The sequence below is a fragment of the Stegostoma tigrinum genome, chromosome 39 (genome assembly GCF_030684315.1).
Source record: "Stegostoma tigrinum isolate sSteTig4 chromosome 39, sSteTig4.hap1, whole genome shotgun sequence".
NCBI lineage: Eukaryota > Metazoa > Chordata > Chondrichthyes > Orectolobiformes > Stegostomatidae > Stegostoma > Stegostoma tigrinum.
The window spans coordinates 17,906,484-17,925,973 of NC_081392.1; the positions used below are offsets into that span (position 1 = coordinate 17,906,484).

At 51.6% G+C, this 19,490-nt stretch overlaps 1 protein-coding gene across 1 annotated transcript in view; it reads right to left on the reverse strand.

Moving 5' to 3' along the window:
* Positions 1–19,490, reverse strand: part of plekhg2 (pleckstrin homology domain containing, family G (with RhoGef domain) member 2) — a 204,142-nt gene that overhangs the window by 89,444 nt on the left and 95,208 nt on the right. Inside the window, 1 exon segment of the mRNA XM_059640959.1 lies at positions 8,670–8,736. Coding sequence (XP_059496942.1) covers positions 8,670–8,736 — 67 coding nt within the window.

Consider the following 19,490-nt stretch of genomic DNA (forward strand, 5'->3'; position numbering starts at 1 on the left):
AGACAGAGAGTCGGAGAGAGAGGGAGAGTAAAAGAGATGTAGAGGGAAAGAGAGAGATATGGAGGGAGAGAAAAAAAGATAGAGATAGTGAGACAGGGAGGGAGAGAGACGGAGAAAGAAAGAGAGCTGGAGAGAGCGGATACGAGTGTTAGATCGCAGGAAAAAGAGAAGTGGAGTCAGATAGAAGAAAAGAGATGGATGGAGAATGGAGTACAGAAAGAGAGATGTGAGGAGAGGAAAATTAGTGGAGGCAGAGAGAGAGAACTGGAAAGAAGAACACAAGAGAAATGGCAGAGAGCGAGTGATAAAGAAATGAAAACAGGGAGGGAGAGAGAGAGAGAGAAAAACACAGAGACAGAGTGAGACAGAGACAGACACAAAAAGGAATGAAGTTGTACAGACAGACACAGGGCTACTAACTCTTTTTGCATTGTTACTGAGTATATCTGAGTATGTCTGTGTGTTAGTGTTAGTGTGTGTGTGTCAGTTAGTGTGTGTCTGTGTGTGAGTGTGTGTGTTACTGTTAGTGCGTGTCTGTGTGTGTGTGTGTGTATGTCTGTCTGTGTGTGAGTGTGAGTGTGTGTGTGTCAGTTAGTGTGTGTCTGTGTGTGAGTGTGTGTGTTACTGTTAGTGCGTGTCTGTGTGTGTGTATGTCTGTGTGTTAGTGTTAGTGTGTGTCTGTGTGTGTGTGTATGTCTGTGTGTTAGTGTTTGTGTGTGTGTGTATGCCTGTGTGTTAGTGTTTGTGTGTGTGTGTGTGTGTGTGTGTGTTAGTGTGTGTGTGAGAGTGTGAGTGTGTGTGTGTCTGTGTGTGTGTGTGTGAGTGTGAGTGACTGTCTGTGTGTGTGTGTGTGTGTGTGTGAGAGTGTATAAATGCAGTCCTCACTGTTCCTGACTAAACTCCATTTGTGCAGAGAGAACACTCCAAGTTCACCACGAGTTGAAGTGGAAATGCAACATGGCAATAGATGAAAGGGAATATGTTCGAGGTTACAACATCTGGATCCAGAAACTCCGAGACGAATTCGTGCTGGACGAGCTCTCTCACTAAAACTGTCCACAAGGAGCTAAATTCAGTGCTTTAAATTGGTACTTGGAAAGTTGGCATTTAGACTGTAATCGCAGTCAAAATAAACAGCTGCAGCATCTGGAGCAGTCAAAGAGGGACATCAGGAACGAGGTTTGGAGGGGAAAGGATCAACCAGACCCAGAGAGGGGTGGGGAGCTTCAGGATGGAGGGAGCACCACACTGTCAGAGGGTCAGTGCTGAGGGAGCGCTGCACTGTCGGAGGGTCAGTGCTGAGGGAGCGCTGCACTGTCGGAGGGTCAGTGCTGAGGGAGCGCTGCACTGTCGGAGGGTCAGTGCTGAGGGAGTGGGCACTGTCAGAGGGTCAGTACTGAGGGAGTGGCCCACTGTCGGACGGTCAGTGCTGAGGGAGTGGGCACTGTCAGAGGGTCAGTACTGAGGGAGTGGCCCACTGTCGGACGGTCAGTGCTGAGGGAGTGCTGCACTGTCAGAGGGTCAGTACTGAGGGAGCGCCGCACTGTCGGAGGGTCAGTGCTGAGGGAGTGGCCCACTGTCAGAGGGTCAGTGCTGAGGGAGTGGGCACTGTCTGAGGGTCAGTGCTGAGGGAGCGGGCACTGTCGGAGGGTCAATACTGAGGGAGCGCCGCCCTGTCAGAGGGTCAGTGCTGAGGGAGCGCCGCACTGTCAGAGGGTCAGTGCTGAGGGAGTGGCCCACTGTCAGAGGGTCAGTGCTGAGGGAACGGGCACTGTCAGAGGGTCAGTGCTGAGGGAGTGGCCCACTGTCAGAGGGTCAGTGCTGAGGGAGTGGGCACTGTCTGAGGGTCAGTGCTGAGGGAGCGGGCACTGTCGGAGGGTCAATACTGAGGGAGCGCCGCCCTGTCAGAGGGTCAGTGCTGAGGGAGCGCCGCACTGTCAGAGGGTCAGTGCTGAGGGAGTGGCCCACTGTCAGAGGGTCAGTGCTGAGGGAACGGGCACTGTCGGAGGGTCAGTGCTGAGGGAGCGGGCACTGTCGGAGGGTCAGTGCTGAGGGAGCGGGCACTGTCGGAGGGTCAATACTGAGGGAGTGCGCACTGTCAGAGGGTCAGTGCTGAGGGAGCACCGCCCTGTTGGAGGGTCAGCGCTGGGGGAGGGCCACCCTGTTAGTGCTGCTGCCTGGTGGTTTAGCTGTAAAAGGCATTTCTTGTCTGTGCACCCTGGAAGCTGTAATGGCTCGCAGGCCCAGCCTCTGACAGAATGCAGTGGAGCTCACCTCAATCTGCTGGGACCAATGTGACCTTCCTAAATACCATCATGGATAGAGAGGTCAGGTCTTTCTCACTGCCCATTGCTGCGATCTTTCTGTGCATTCACTGCACCAGTGACTGCCCTTCCAAAGAAGGTCATCAGCTGTAGTGCATTGGGAACAGCATGGTGCTCTGAAAGGTGCTATGGCAATGCAGGGAAAGTTGTGGTAGGTTACACATCATCTGTTTTCAGACTGAGGTTGAGTAATATTGACAGATAGATAGCTCTGCCCCATTCTGTGTCGGTGATGGGTCCGGTTTGGAATGGGAATGGGTCAATCACACAGTCCCCAGTCACGGGAGAGGAACCCCCAGCTCAGCTGATTGCAGTCGGAACCCAGAGAGTGGGAATGTCGTCCCGAGATGATTGTCATGTTTGAAGTTACTTCCCTAATCCACATTCCAATCCCCAGCTAAACATGAGCCGGGCCTACAGAGCTCCTCATTGTGACGGTGGCTCTCTGAGCACACCACCCGCTCTCACAGGACTTTATCGCAGGAGGCCAACCTGCCCCTCGAAACTATCCCACCATCCAGCCTGTTGTAGCCCTGTCTCTCTATCCTGGCTGGAGCTTGCAAATCTACTGTTCCAATGCTACAACACGATATTAACCATTTCACCTGATGTGCAGTTCCAGAAATTCCTCTTCTGTTTTAAGCAGAAGTTACAATGTTCTCTTGTGGGTGACACTGGACCAAAGAAAGACAGACAACACTGCAGAGGGCAGATAATACCCCAGTCCGAATGTCACCGGGCTAATATTTCAAAGACCCCAGGTTAATGCTTTGAAGACACAAATCTATTCCCAGTTCACAGCAGAAAGTGAAGACAATTTAAAAAATCAGGAATTGAAAGCTAGCCTCAAATAAATCCCATGAGGAGAAGGAATCCTTAAACCGTCTTGTTTACACATGACTCCAGACCGACTCCAATGGGACTAATTCAACTGACCGCGGGGCAGTTAGGGATGAGAATACACACTGGTCCCACCATCTCCCAGTGACAGCCCTATCCACCAGTAAATGCGCTCCCTCAGCACTGACCCTCCGACAGTGCCTACTCCCTCAGCACTGACCCTCCGACAGTGCCCACTCCCTCAGCACTGACCCTCCGACAGTGCCCACTCCCTCAGTACTGACCCTCTGACAGTGGCCCAGTGAGACAGTTGCTGTTTAAGACAGCATGTGGATGTGCTGCTGTCAGACTGTGGAGTGGAGAAGGTCAGAAAAGAGAGGGAGCTGTGGCTTTGTTGGTCAAGGACAGTATAACGGCGGCTGAAAGAACCTTTGATGAGGACTCGTCTACTGAGGTGGTATGGGCTGAGGTTGCCGACGAAGGTTTGTCGACTGAGTCAGTATGGGTGGAAGTTAGGAACAGCAAGGGAGCAGTCACCTCACTGGGGGTTTTCTACAGACCCCCAAATAGCAGTAGGGAGATCGAAGAACTCATTGGCCGGCAGATTGTTGAAAAATGCAAATGTAGCAGGGTTGTTTTTATGGGTGACTTCAACTTTCCCAATATAGATTGAAATCTCCTTAGTGCAGATGGTTTGGATGGAGCCGTTTTTGTCAGGTGTGTTCAGGAGGGTTTCCTTACTCAGTATGTGAACAGACTGACGAGGGGGGAGGCCATTTTGGATTCGGTGCTTGGCAATGAGCCAGGACAGGTGTCAGATGTTGCGGTGGGAGAACACTTTGGCGACAGTGACCACAACAGCCTCACATTTACCATAGCCATGGAAAGGGAAAGGAGCAGTTACCAGGGGAAGATATTTAACTGGGGTAAAGGAAACTATGATGCTATCAGACAGGAGTTGGGAAGTACAGATTGGGAGCAATTGTTCCACAGAGAGGGCACAGCAGACATGTGGAGGCTGTTTAAGGAGCAGTTGTTGCGAGTGATGTATAAATTTGTTCCTCTGAGACAGGTAAGAAGGAGTAAGATTAAGGAGCCTTGGATGGCGGGTACAGAGGTGCTTCTTGTCAAAAAGAAAAAGGCAGCGTACGTAAAGTGGAGGAAGTGAGGGTCTAGCGCAGCTTTAGAGGATTATAGGCTTGCTCAGAAGGAGCTCAAAAGTGGACTGAGGAGGGCCAGGAGGGGGCACGAAAAAGGCTTGGCAAGAAGGATTAGGGAGAACCTGAAGGCATTTTACTCATATGTGAGGAATAAGAGAATGATCAGGGAGAAGGTAGGGCCGATCAGGGATAGCGTAGGGAACTTGTGCATGGAGTCTGAGCAGATAGGGGAAGCCCGAAATGAGTTTTTTGCTTCCGTTTTCACGAAGGAAAGGGACCTTGTTGTGAATGGGAACATTGAGGAGCAGGTAAACAGGCTTGAACAGATCAAGATTGAGGAAGTTGATGTGCTGGAAATCTTGGCAAACATTAAGATTGATAAGTCCCCAGGGCCAGACCAGATTTATCCTAGGTTGCTCCGGGAAGCGAGAACGGAGGTTGCTAAGCTGCTGGCGAAGATCTTTGCTTCCTCACTCTCCACGGGAGTCGTACCGGAAGATTGGAGGGAAGCAAATGTTGTTCCTCTTTTCATGAAAGGGAATAGGAAAATCCCTGGAAATTACAGACCTGTCAGTCTTATGTCTGTGGTCAGCAAGGTTTTGGAAAGAATTCTGAGGGATAGGATTTATGACTATTTGGAAAAGCATAGCGCGATTAAAGGGAGTCAGCATGGCTTTGTGAGGGGCAGGTCATGCCTCACAAATCTTATTGAGTTCTTTGAGGAAGTCACGAGACAGGTTGACGAGGGTCGAGCAGTGGATGTGGTGTACATGGACTTCAGCAAGGCATTTGATAAGGTTCCCCACGGCAGGCTCATTCAAAACGTCAGGAGGTATGGGATACAGGGTGATTTGGCTGTCTGGATTCAGAATTGGTTGGCTGACAGGAGGCAGAGAGAGGTTGTAGATGGTAAGTATTCTGCCTGGAGGTCACTGCTGAGTGGTGTCCCACAGGGCTCTGTTCTTGGGCCTCTGCTCTTTGTAGTTTTTATAAATGACTTGGATGAGGAGGTTGAGAGGTGGGTTAGTATGTTTGCTGATGACACAAAGGTTGGAGGTGCCGTTGATAGTATCGAGGGCTATTGCAGGCTTCAGCAAGACATTGACAGAATGCAGAGCTGGGCTGAGAAATGGCAGATGGAGTTCAACCTGGATAAATGCGAAGTGATGCATTTTGGAAAGTCGAACTTAAATGCTGAATATAGGATTAAAGGCAGGATTCTCGGCAGTGTGGAGGAACAGCGGGATCTTGGTGTTCAAGTGCATAGCTCCCTCCAAGTTCCCACTCAAGTGGATAAGGTTGTTAAGAAAGCATATGGTGTTTTGGCTTTCATTAACAGGGGGATCGAGTTTAAGAGCCGTGAGGTTAAGCTGCAGCTCTACAAAACCCTGGTGAGACCACACTTGGAATATTGTGTCCAGTTCTGGTCACCCTATTATAGGAAAGATGTGGAGGCTTTGGGGAGGGTGCAAAGGAGGTTTACCAGGATGCTGCCTGGACTGGAGGGCTTGTCTTACGAGGAGAGGTTGACTGAGCTCGGACTTTTCTCTCTGGAGAGAAGGAGGAAGAGAGGTGACCTGATCGAGGTGTACAAGGTAATGAGAGGCATGGATAGAGTCGATAGCCAGAGACTTTTCCCCAGGGCAGGATTGACTGCCACGAGGGGTCATAGTTTTAAAGCGTTAGGAGGAAGGTACAGAGGAGAGGTCAGAGGGAGGTTCTTCACCCAGAGAGTTGTGAGCGTATGGAATAGTTTACCAGTGGTAGTCGTGGAAGCAGAGTCATTAGTGACATTTAAGCGACTGCTGGACATGCACATGGACAGCGGCGAATTGAGGGGAATGTAGGTTAGGTTATTTTATTTTTGGATTAGGATTATTCCACGGCACAACATCGTGGGCCGAAGGGCCTGTACTGTGCTGTACTTTTCTATGTCCTATGTTCTAACTCTCACGGCACCAGGTTATGGTCCAACAGGTTTGTGGGAAATCGCCAGATTTCGAAGCGTAGCCCCTCTGTGAGGTGATGTGACTGTCAGCTGGTGTGGTGTGAGTTCTGACTTTAAGACAGTGACGGGGTGAATGTTTCTCACGCAGTGGGTGAGTGCCTTTCTGAAAAGATTATCTTTGACTTATTTGAAAGTGGAAGTGGAGCGGTTCCTCATAAGCAAGTGTTGAAATGTTATGGGGGGTGGTTGGGGATGCAGATGTGAGATGTTAATCACATGAGCCATGTCCTTAGTGAGGGCAGAGCAGGATTGAGGGGCTGAATGGCCTCCCTGTTCCTTGGGGTGTATTTTTCTGATACAGGAGCCTGAGAACTGTGTATTAGACCCCTGTTATTTCTTGTTTCTTGGAACTTCCTATCCCCTTGGCTTTCTGAAGGTCACACCCTCACCTCAGTTCTGCGTCCCCAGGGAAAGAGATTTGAGTTGGTTTATGAGTCTGGCAGAATAAGAATCTCCTCAGGCCCCTTTCCAGCCCCTCTCAGGTTAAAACATTTTCCTGAAGGTCAACACATTAAACTACAAGATGCTGAAAACCAGGCAGTGTGGAGGCTGGGGGGGGGGGGGGGGGGGGGGGGTGGCGGGGTGGTGCGCAGGGGTTGCTGAAAGTATCAAGAATGGCAGAAAGATCCGAAATACCAACGCTCAGACTATCCAGGCCCCAGTGATGAGACAGCACCGCTACAGAAAACAAGCAATTCTCAAATCTCAGGGTCACACAGTAGGGCCATCAGGCTGAGGACAGTGATACTGAGTACCTGAACTGCGACAAATCTGTATAGTTCCTGTCATTCTGGGAGAGACAGAGAGAGAGAGAGAGAGGGCAAGGAGGAGGAAGAGAATGAGAGCGAGCAAGAGACACAGAGCGAGCAGGAGGGACAGCGCAAATGATGGAGCAACAGAGAGAGACATTTGAGACTGTGAAAGAGAGAGAGAATGAAAGAGAGAGTGTGAAAGAGAGACACAGGGACAGAAAGGTAGAAAGCAAGAGAAAGACATGGAGCGATAGAGGCAAAGAGACAGGAGAGACAGAGAGATGGAGTGAGAGAAATGAGAAAGACTGAAAGACAGAGAGAGAGAGAGAGACAGAGCAAGCAAGAGAGGGACAGTGATCGAGAGGAACTGAGAGCAAAAGAGGGATAGCGAGAGAGAGAGGGGAACAGAGAGAGAGAGTGTGAGAAGGACAGAGAGAGAGAGAGACAGAGCAAGCAAGAGAGGGACAGTGATCGAGAGGAACTGAGAGCAAAAGAGGGATAGAGAGAGAGAGAGGGGAACAGAGAGAGAGAGAGAGTGTGAGAAGGACAGAGAGTGAGAGAGACAGGCCAAGAGACAAAGTTAGAATGCAGTTCTGAGGAAGGGTCACTTGACCTGAAACGTTAACTCTGATTTCTCTCCACAGATGCTGCTGGGCCCTGCTGAGCTTTTCCAGCAACTTCTGTCTTTGCTTCTGTATTTACAATGGCTGGTCTAGTTGAGTTTCCACCCAGGATGTTAACAGTGTGAGATTCAGTGATGCTAACACCATTCCAACGTTACAAGGCCAAGGACAAATTCTGTGCCATCCGAGATGGTCCCTGCCACATGCCACTTTTCAGCCTGATGTGTGGTCATGTGACACCAGATCACGTGACACCAGATCACGTGACATCTAGTGAAACAGTTGCATTAGCTGTACGAAGCTGGGATTGCTGGAGCTGTTCTTCAGGTCACTGTTCCCCAATAGTAGCCATTTGAAACATTTCTGGGAGTTTCCTAAAAAATTCATTCACAGGGTTAGGGCATCGCTGGCCAGGCCAACATTTATTGTCCATCCCTAATTGCCCACAGGGCATTAATAGTCAACCACATTGCTGTCGGTCTGGAGTTACATGTAGGCCAGACCAGGTAAGGAAGGCAATTTCCCTTCCCTAAAGGACATTAGTGAACCAGATGGGTTTTTCCCTGACAATCTTGGTCTTCATTAGATTCTTCATTACAGATATTTTTTTCCCCGAATTCAAATTCCATCATCTGCCATGGCAGGATTCGACAGAGGTCCCCAGAACATTACGTGGGTTCCTGAATTAACAGCCCAGCGGTCACACCACTCGGCCATCACCTCCTCAGCATGGAGAGGTGGGGAGAGCAAGGGAGGAATTTCTATGATGGGTTATAACCTGATCAATAACATATCAATGTTAGCCGATTGTGCACAGGGCGATCCCAGGCTGCTGCTTGTTTCTCGTTGACCCCTGGGGCCACAGAACTGGGTCAGATCGGGTTAACGCGCACAGACCCTGCTGTCTGCTGACCCTGTTACAAAAACTGAGTGGGGCACAGAGAAAGAACGAAGACTCTCACCCGTTCGACAAAGCATTCTGCCACCGCGACAGCGTCTTTGCAGGTCTCCAGGTCCACCAGCAGCTCGCTGTGGGAAGAAATCACTGTGTTAGATCTTTTGTACATGCAGGATTCCACTTGGTTTGATTTGATATGATTTATTATTGTTGCATGTACCTGGGTACAGTGAAAAGTTTTGTTTTGCATGCAGTACAGAGAGAGCATACCATATAAAGATAATAGAACAAAGGGAGGAATGCAGTGTTACAGCTGCAGAGAAGAGTGCAGCTTTGAAATTTGAGATGTCCATTCGGAAATCTGATATCAGCAGGAAAGAAGCTGTTCTGAATCTGTTGGTACATGTCTACAACATTTCTTATCTTCTGCCCAATTGAAGAGGGTGAAGAGACTATAACTGGGGTGGGATGGAGCTCGGATGATGTTGGCTGCTTTCCTGAGGCAGTGGGAAATACAGGCTGAGTCAATGGGTGGAAGGAAGGGTCACCACGCACGAAACGTCAACTCTGACTTTCTCTTCACAGATGCTGCCCAGACCTGCTGAGCTTTTCCAGCAACTTTCTGTTTTTGTCCAATGGGTGGGAGGCTGGTTCGTGAGAGGGACTGGGCTTTGTTCAGAACTCTCTGTGTGGGCTTGGGAAGGGCAGGAGAGGACGGTAGGAGGGGGGAGACAGGCAGGTTAAATCATGTTCTCTACACACCCCCTTGGTCTCTACACAGAGGGGAAATGTGGTTGGGGGTGTGCTCTGGAGAAATGCTACAAAGAAAAGATTTACAAAGATGTCATGAGAACAGAGAGGGGAGAAACCTACCGAAAGAAACTGACCAGAGTGAAGTACCTTTCTCCAGTAAACCGAACGCTGAGGAGTTAAGCCAATACAAGCCCCTAATATTACAAACAAAAACAGAAGTTGCTGGAAAAGCTCAGCAGGTCCGGCTCTCCGGAAGTGTCACCGGGATCTGAAACGTTAACTCTTTTTTTTTCTCCACAGATGCTGCCAGACCTGCCGAGCTTTTCCAGCAACTTTCTGTTCATGATCCTGTTTTACAGCATCCGCAGTTTTATCTGTTTTCATTTGAAATTACAAAAATGTTTGATACAGCTGGAACTTCCCAAACCCAACCACTAATAGCCTGTAGGATGCTCAGTAACAGCAAAGTCACTACAGCCTTACCAGGGCCCCTGTAGAGACACAATGGCTCATGGTTAAAACTGAGTGTCATTAGAACAGAAGTTGAATACTTAATAAAACCCTCTGCTGGTGTGGGAACTGAACCCACACTGTTTATATCACTCAGCATCACAGGCCAGCCATCCAGCTAACTGAGCTAGCCTACTCCCTGAGGTGCTGTGTACCATCCACTGTAGAAACTCACCAAAGATCCTCAGGCAGCATCTTCCAAACCCACGACCCACTTCCATCCAGAAGGACAAGGGGCAGCAGATACATGGGAACACCATCCCCTGCAAGTTCCCCTCCACTCACCATCCTGACTTGGAAATATATCGCCATTCCTTCACTGTTGCTGGGTCTAAATCCTGGAATTCCTGCACTAAGAGCATTATGGGTTGTGTACTGCAGTGGTTCAAGGAGGGAGCTCACCCCCACCTTCTGCGAAGGGCAACTAGGGGCAGGGCAAGAAATGCTGGGCCCAGCCGGTGACCCCCACATCCTGTGATTAAATAAGAACTGTCCCATATTCCTCGATGCTTCAGAATTGCTGAAAAATTCTCTTTGACAAAACAGATAGTAAGAATTGCTGATGCTGGAGCCGGAGATAGAACAGTGTGGAGCTGGAATGAACACAGCAGGCTAGGCAGCATCAGAGGAGCAGGGAAGCAGACGTTTCTGGTCACGGCCCTTCTTCAGAAAATTTTGACAAAGATCTTCATCACCCACTCATCAAACGATACCAATGTAAAAGGTCATGATGTTTTCCAGTCAACCTGTTCAGCAATGTTATGAAAAACACCTCAGCAGCAAATGGGACTTGAACCTGGGACCCCTCCACCTCGAAGATGAGGACACTACCACCCATGCCACAAGATCTCCTCTTAGCAAGTCCATGAAAACAGCTTTTGCAGATTGTCTGAAATACAACATACTTGAAAACTGAGGCCTCACAACCAGCCCTGGCCCACCTTGATGTCCCCTGACCCCCTCAGCCCTCCCCGGCCTGAGATTAGGAAGATCAAAAAAATTTCTGGAGTAGAGATGCTTCCCCTTGACACACCCCTGAGCAGCCACGGCCCTTACCCTCTGGCAGTCCTGAGAAGTTTGTGCCAGGGAGAGCCAGTGAGCTATAGCGCACGGTGGTAACCTCAGAGAGAGACAGGGTTGAATACCAGCACAGCAAGATCCCACACAACAGAAATGGGGCGCCAAGCAGACAATCAATGCCTTGGGGCAGAAACATTGGCCTGATGACCAGGGCCAACTCTCCTTTTCAGGAATCAGTTACCTCCTGGGAGCATTAATCATTGAACAATTCCATGCCTGTGGCGAACCTGTTTTACTGAACTGAAATTCCAGGATATATTTTCTCACGTTCAGACGAATTTTCTCTTTCATTAATATTTAGCGGAATGAAGATTTTACCTCCTGCTCTGAAATTAACACACAGTGCAAAATTTAACAGTGCACGGCAAAACCCAGCCTTTTCCCACTGAATTACCCCTGGCACTGACATCGAAGGGGACAGTGTTTCAAACCTGGGATTAATTGCAGGCTCTCCTGTCAGGGGCTGATGGGGATTCACTCGGAATAAAACTTCCAAGTCCAATGGAAAGGATATGCATTTCCCAACCAGGCTGGGAGAGCAGAATTGAGGTGATTATGAATCACAGTGATGGAGGTATAAGTACCCCATCCCTTCCTGGCTCGTGGCTCTGACAAAGACACTGTCAAATGTTTCAGGTCTTGAGCTACATGTACATTCGATCCCCAGTTAAAATGGCTTCTCACAACCATGCCCCCTCCCTAATTTTGAAACACAGCCAGCAGCTGATTGTTCAGGGACAGGAAACCCCTCGATGTTAATGTGCTCATTCACAGCTCTGTCACCCGATCCAGCTACTGTCCAACCGACCGATCAGTGTTAAAGAGATGACACAGGCTCCCTCGTCGCACCAGGCTCCAGGCTTATATTCAACAGGACAGCACTGACCCTCCGACAGTGCGGCGCTCCCTCAGCACTGACCCTCCGACAGTGCGGCGCTCCCTCAGCACTGACCCTCCGACAGTGCGGCGCTCCCTCAGCACTGACCCTCTGACAGTGCCCACTCCCTCAGCACTGACCCTCCGACAGTGCCCACTCCCTCAGCACTGACCCTCCGACAGTGCCCACTCCCTCAGCACTGACCCTCCGACAGTGCGGCGCTCCCTCAGCACTGACCCTCCGACAGTGCCCACTCCCTCAGCACTGACCCTCTGACAGTGCAGCGCTCCCTCAGCACTGACCCTCCAACAGTGCCCACTCCCTCAGCACTGACCTTCCAACAGTGCCCACTCCCTCAGCACTGACCCTCTGACAGTGCGGCGCTCCCTCATCACTGACCCTCTGACAGTGCCCACTCCCTCAGCACTGACCCTCCAACAGTGCCCACTCCCTCAGCACTGACCTTCCAACAGTGCCCACTCCCTCAGCACTGACCCTCTGACAGTGCGGCGCTCCCTCAGCACTGACCCTCCGACAGTGCCCACTCCCTCAGCACTGACCCTCCGACAGTGCCCACTCCCTCAGCACTGACCCTCCGACAGCACGGCGCTCCCTCAGCACTGACCCTCCGACAGTGCAGCGCTCCCTCAGCACTGACCCTCCAACAGTGCGGCTCTCCCTCAGCGCTGACTGTCCGACAGTGCAGTGCTCCCTCAGCACTGACCCTCCGACAGTGCGGTGCTCCCTCAGCACTGACCCTCCGACAGTGCCCACTCCCTCAGCACTGACCCTCCGACAGTGCGGCGTTCCCTCAGCACCGACCCTCCGACAGTGCGGCGCTCCCTCAGCACTGACCCTCTGACAGTGCCCACTCCCTCAGCACTGACCCTCCGACAGTGCCCGCTCCCTCAGCACTGACCCTCCGACAGTGCCCACTCCCTCAGCACTGACCCTCCGACAGTGCGGCGCTCCCTCAGCACCGACCCTCCGACAGTGCGGCGCTCCCTCAGCACTGACCCTCTGACAGTGCCCACTCCCTCAGCACTGACCCTCCGACAGTGCCCGCTCCCTTAGCACTGACCCTCCGACACTGCACACTCCCTCAGCACTGACCCTCTGTCAGTGCCCGCTCCCTCAGCACTGACCCTCCGACAGTGCCCGCTCTCTCAGCACTGACCCTCCGACAGTGCCCGCTCCCTCAGCACTGACCCTCCGACAGTGCCCACTCCCTCAGCACTGACCCTCTGACAGTGCCCGCTCCCTCAGCACTGACCCTCCGACAGTGCCCACTCCCTCAGCACTGACCCTCTGACAGTGCGGCACTCCCTCAGCACTGACCCTCCGACAGTGCCCACTCCCTCAGCACTGACCCTCCGACAGTGCCCGCTCCCTCAGCACTGACCCTCGGACAGTGCGGCGCACCCTCAGCACTGACCCTCCGACAGTGCCCGCTCCCTCAGTACTGACCCTCTGACAGTGCGGCACTCCCTCAGCACTGACCCTCTGACAGTGCCCATTCCCTCAGCACTGACCCTCTGACAGTGCCCATTCCCTCAGCACTGACCCTCTGACAGTGCGGCGCTCCCTCAGCACTGACCCTCCGACAGTGCGGCGCTTCCTCAGCACTGACCCTCCGACAGTGCCCACTCCCTCAGCACTGACCCTCCGACAGTGCCCACTCCCTCAGCACTGACCCTCCGACAGTGCCCACTCCCTCAGCACTGACCCTCCGACAGTGCCCACTCCCTCATCACTGACCCTCCGACAGTGCCCACTCCCTCAGCACTGACCCTCCGACAGCACGGCGCTCCCTCAGCACTGACCCTCCGACAGTGCGGTGCTCCCTCAGCACTGACCCTCCGACAGTGCAGCGCTCCCTCAGCACTGACCCTCCAACAGTGCGGCTCTCCCTCAGCGCTGACTGTCCGACAGTGCAGTGCTCCCTCAGCACTGACCCTCCGACAGTGCGGTGCTCTCTCAGCACTGACCCTCCGACAGTGCCCACTCCCTCAGCACCGACCCTCCGACAGTGCCCACTCCCTCAGCACTGACCCTCCGACAGTGCCTGCTCCCTCAGCACTGACCCTCCGATAGTGCGGCGCTCCCTCAGCACTGACCCTCCGACAGTGCCTGCTCCCTCAGCACTGACGCTCCAACAGTGCGGTGCTCCCTCAGCACTGACCCTCCGACAGTGCGGCGCTCCCTCAGCACTGACAATCCGACAGTGCCCACTCCCTCAGCACTGACCCTCCGACAGTGCGGCGCTCCCTCAGCACCGACCCTCCGACAGTGCAGCGCTCCCTCAGCACTGACCCTCTGACAGTGCCCACTCCCTCAGCACTGACCCTCCGACAGTGCCCGCTCCCTCAGCACTGACCCTCCGACAGTGCCCACTCCCTCAGCACTGACCCTCCGACAGTGCGGCGCTCCCTCAGCACCGACCCTCCGACAGTGCGGCGCTCCCTCAGCACTGACCCTCTGACAGTGCCCACTCCCTCAGCACTGACCCTCCGACAGTGCCCGCTCCCTCAGCACTGACCCTCCGACACTGCCCACTCCCTCAGCACTGACCCTCTGTCAGTGCCCGCTCCCTCAGCACTTATCCTCCGACAGTGCCCGCTCTCTCAGCACTGACCCTCCAACAGTGCCCGCTCCCTCAGCACTGACCCTCCGACAGTGCCCACTCCCTCAGCACTGACCCTCCGACAGTGCCCACTCCCTCAGCACTGACCCTCTGACAGTGCCCGCTCCCTCAGCACTGACCCTCCGACAGTGCCCACTCCCTCAGCACTGACCCTCTGACAGTGCGGCACTCCCTCAGCACTGACCCTCCGACAGTGCCCACTCCCTCAGCAGTGACCCTCCGACAGTGCCCGCTCCCTCAGCACTGACCCTCCGACAGTGCCCGCTCCCTCAGCACTGACCCTCCGACAGTGCCCGCTCCCTCCGTAATTGCAAGATTACCATCAATGACTCCTCCCTCCTTTTGAGAACCATCTACAATCCTCTCTGCTTCTGCAATCTCTCTGATGGGGAGCAGCGAAGCCGCTGGGATGTTTGATCTGAAATGTTCTCAGTACATAGAGTATTTTAAATTGAAGTTTATCAGCTCCTTTTAGCCAAAACACCAGATCATAACGTCCCTTAGGGGAAGAGGGAAAACCCCTGAAGCAGGTTGCACCTGGAATTTCAGGGAAAGGTTGAGGTCATTTCAAATAAACGCGAACAGTGGGCAATGATAGGGAGCACTGCATGTAATTAAAGAATTAAGGAACTCTCAGGGTGCCTGTGGCATCTGGAAGCTATACTGAAAAGATCAAAGAAAGCAAGAGGGAGGGAAATGTTTATGGTTTAAATTTGACTCAAGTTACCAACTCATTAATCTCATGTAAATTACATAGCATTAGCTGGCAGGAACAAGCTGTTCGACCCACCTGCCCCATCCTGAGATTTCTGCTGCATTTGACTGTCCTCCCACCCCACCCCACACTGGCCCATCTCCTTCTCTCCCTGATGTGTTCATCCCCCTTAAATATATCAGCATTACTGACTTTGAGGTCTCCCTTTGGGAGTGAGGTTGGGGGCTGGTGGTGCCCTGTGGTTTTATCGCTGGACTGTCAATCCAAGTAATGTTCTAGGGACCCAGGTTCGAATCCCACCACGGCAGATGGTGGAATTGGAATTCAATAAAATATCTGGAATTAAGAGTCTAATGATGACCGTGAATCTATTGTTGATTGTTGGAAAAACCCATCTGGTTCACTCATGCCCCTTAGGGAAGGAAACGGCCATCCTTAACTGGTCTGGTCTACCTGTGACTCCAGACCCACAACACTATGGTGGACTCTTAACTGCCCTCTGGGCAATTAGGGATGGGGCAATAAACGCTGCCTGGCCAGTGACGCTCTCATCCTGTGAATTAATATACAAGAAATTCCATAGTGTCCTCGCTCTCTGGAGTAGAAGAGTTTTCTCCTGAATTCCCAATTGGATTTGGGTTCATTTTTCATAAAGAGCCCCTGGATCCAGTCTGACCCACAAGTAAATTTGATTCAAAAACAGGAGGAACGTAAGCAAAAGGAGCAGGACTAGGCCATTTGGCCCATCGAGCCTGCTCCCTAACATCATGGCTGATCTTTTTGTGAATTCAGCTCCACTCACCATACGCCTTAATTTCTTTACAAAAACTGAGAGAACTGCGAATGCTGTAAATTAGAGACAAAAACAGGAATTGCTGTAGAAACACGTGCACGTCTGCAGAGAAAAAAAGCACCTTTAACACTTTGCATCGTGTTCTGAAGCAGGCTCACTCGACTTGAAACATTAGCTCTGTTTCTCTCTCCGCAGACCTGCTCGAGTTTCTCCAGCAGTTCCCATTCATGTTTTCTCTCCACAGGCCTGCTCGAGTTTCTCCAACAGTTCCCGTTTCTGTTTCTCTCTCCGCAGACCTGCTCGAGTTTCTCCAGCAGTTCCCGTTCCTGTTTCTCTCTCCGCAGGCCTGCTCGAGTTTCTCCAGCAGTTCCCGTTCCTGTTTCTCTCTCCGCAGGCCTGCTCAAGTTTCTCCAGCAATTCCAATTTCTGCTTCTCTCTCCACAGACCTGCTCGAGTTTCTGCAGCAGTTCCCATTTGTTTCAGATCTCAACAGACCTGCTCGAGTTTCTCCAGCAGTTCCCGTTTCTGTTTCTCTCCCGGCAGACCTGCTCGAGTTTCTCCAGCAGTTCCTGTTTCTGTTTCTTTCTCTGCAGACGCTCGAGTTTCTCCAGCAGTTCCTGTTCGTATTTCTCTCTCCAAGGACCTGCTTGAGTTTCTCCAGCAGTTCCCGGTTCTGATTCAGATCTCCACAGACTTGCTCGAGTTTCTCCAGCAGTTCCCGTTTCTGTTTCTCTCTGTTTTTATATTCTGAGTTTTATGTTAGTGGATTTGATTCCATGTGGTCATTCCCGTGACGCTGAAAGGCACAGCCTGGTCACCCCTTTTTCACATCCTGTTTGCAAACTCTTTCAGTCCTTTCCTGATTGCTAGCAAACTCCAGGGTCTGGCATCGAACGTGTAAAAACATTTTTGGCAAATTCCCTGGTGTGTCGATCTCCTGTTTGACTGGGACTGGGTGGGGTGCTTTTCAGAGAGTCGGCATGGATGCGATGGGCTGAATGGCCTCTTTCCGCACCATACGGATTCTACTGTTCCCTGATTCACATTTCCAGGCCATGTATTCCACACCCTAACCACTTGCTTTGTGGAAGAACATTTCTCTCGCATCACTTTTACTCCATTCACAAATCAGATTTTTCCACATTTCAGTTGTATCCCTGTAGAATCCAAGCCCGTTGGCAACCCCAGTCCAATGCCTGGTGCCAGCTCTTGCTCACAGTCCGAATCTCTCCCAATAACACATCTTCACCTCTGACTCTTAAACAAGTTCAGACGAAGATTGATGCTGCTCAGTGTTGGCAAGCCATTAGAATCCACCTATCCCCACCCCCAACCTCACACCCGCCCCCCACCCCATTCGCCATCCTGCCCCAGACTGGCAAAGGACTTCCCACAGAGCCGCTACTCCATAAACTCTCTCAGCCGCACATCAGCAAGTCTGTACAGCTGTGGAGTTAATTTGTCGTCTCTGTTTGTTTCAGGGGCAGGCCCCATGACAAAGTGTTTTCCCACAGCAGGGACACGGTCCATTCAGACGTTACAATCCAGCAGGGCCCCGTGGGATTGAGGATCGTGGAGTTTTGAGGTTCACATTGCAGGGCGTTACCTGGTATCTAACCCTCCCTTAGGCAGCTAAAGCATTATTACATACAATCTCTGCTGTGCTGAAAGAGGCCATTCAGCCCACTGAGTCCCTTTGAAGGGCTTCCCACCCATCCCATCCCCCACACTATCCCTGTCACCCTGTATTTCTCATGGCTCTAACTCAATTTCCCATGGCCAATCCACCCTAACCTGCACATCTTTGGACTCCATGGTCAATTTAGCGCAGCCAATCCACCCTAACCTGCGCATCCCTGAACACTATGGGACAATTTAGCATGACCAATCCACCCTAACCTGCACATCTTTGGACTGTGAGAGGAAACCGAAGCACCTGGAAGAAACGCACGCAGATACGGGGAGAATGTGCAAACTCCACACGGACAGTCTCCCGAGAGTGGGATCGAAGCCAAGTCCCTGGCGCTGTGAGGCAGCAGGGCTAACCACTAAGCTGCTGCAAATCAGGAACCAGGCACCACTCGAAGCTGCCTCCTTTAGTGAGGTGATAATGCAGATGTTTTGGATGCTTGCTAAAGTGTTGTGAGATCAATATCTATCAATTACGTGGCCCAAGGGAACAGTGTAGGCAGAATCGATCACACATTTCCAGAGGGGTTTGGATAATTACTCAAAAAGAAACCTTCTGGAGTGGGGGAAAGGCAGACAGGCTGATTTGTTCTTCCAGTTAGCCAGCAGGAGGGGAATGAAGGGAATGGCCTGCTTTTGAATCCCATTGGGCCTTGGGGAGGCCTCTTCTGATGGTTAAGCAATTATTTAGCACGCTAGTCTTCATCGCTCAGACTTATGTGTGTAGGAATTGGGGACACGTCATGTTGAGGTTGCACAGGACGTTGATGAGGTTCTTCTGCAGCAAGTGTCCAGTTCTGGCCTCCCTGTTTTAGGAAGGATGTTATTGAGCTGGAGAGAATTCAGGAGAGATTTACCGGGATGTTGCTGGGTGTGGAGGGTTTGTGTGACAAAAATAAACAGGAAAGGTTAGGACCTCTTCCCACTGGGGCATCGGAGGTTGAGGAGTGACTTTATTGAGGTTTATAAAATCATGAAGGGCATGGAGAGGGTGAATAGCCAAGATCTTTCCCCCAGGGTAGGGGGATCTCAAGACTATGGAACATATGTTAAAGGTGAGAGGAGAAAGATTTAATAAAGGCCTGGAGGCAATTTTTGTACAGAGTGGTTCATGTGTGGAATGAACTCCCTGAGGAAGTGGTGGGTTGGGGTACAGTTACAACGTTGAAACGTTTTAGAGGGATAAGGGCGAAACGCAGGCAGATGGGACTAGATTAGTTTGGGATTATGGTCAGCATGGACTGGTTGGACCGAAGGGTCTGTTTCCATGCTGGATAGCTCAATGATTGATGGCTGTTGGGTAACCAGATATCAGCAGGAGCTAGAGTCTCATTTGCCAGATTCCTCCCAATAATGTTCAACTTAATCCTTCCCCAGTCACGGTCTTTCGATCACTTGAACCAACAGAATAAGAGGAGATAATTCAGTCTCTCGAACCTGCACCAGTGTCACGATGTGATCTGGATTGTGATCTTAATTCACTCTCCCCCCACCCAATAACTACCGACCCCCTAAGGTTGTGTAAAATCTCAAATGGACCGCAGCCAAGTCCCAGAAATAAAATGCAAGGCTGAGGTTGTAAGCTGCTGTGTGCATGATGGATCCAATCATACAGCATGTGGTCACATTCATGTGTACAGGATGGGTTCACTCCACAGCGCGTCTGTGCACAGACAGTGTGTGTCTGTGTGTGTGTCAGTGAGTATGTGTGTCAGTGAACATGTGTGTGAGGGAGAGAGAGAGACTGTGTGTGTGTGTGTGCGCGCGCGTGTGTGTTTGTCTGTGTGCGCACGCGCGTGTGCGAGAGAGAGAGAATGAAATTGA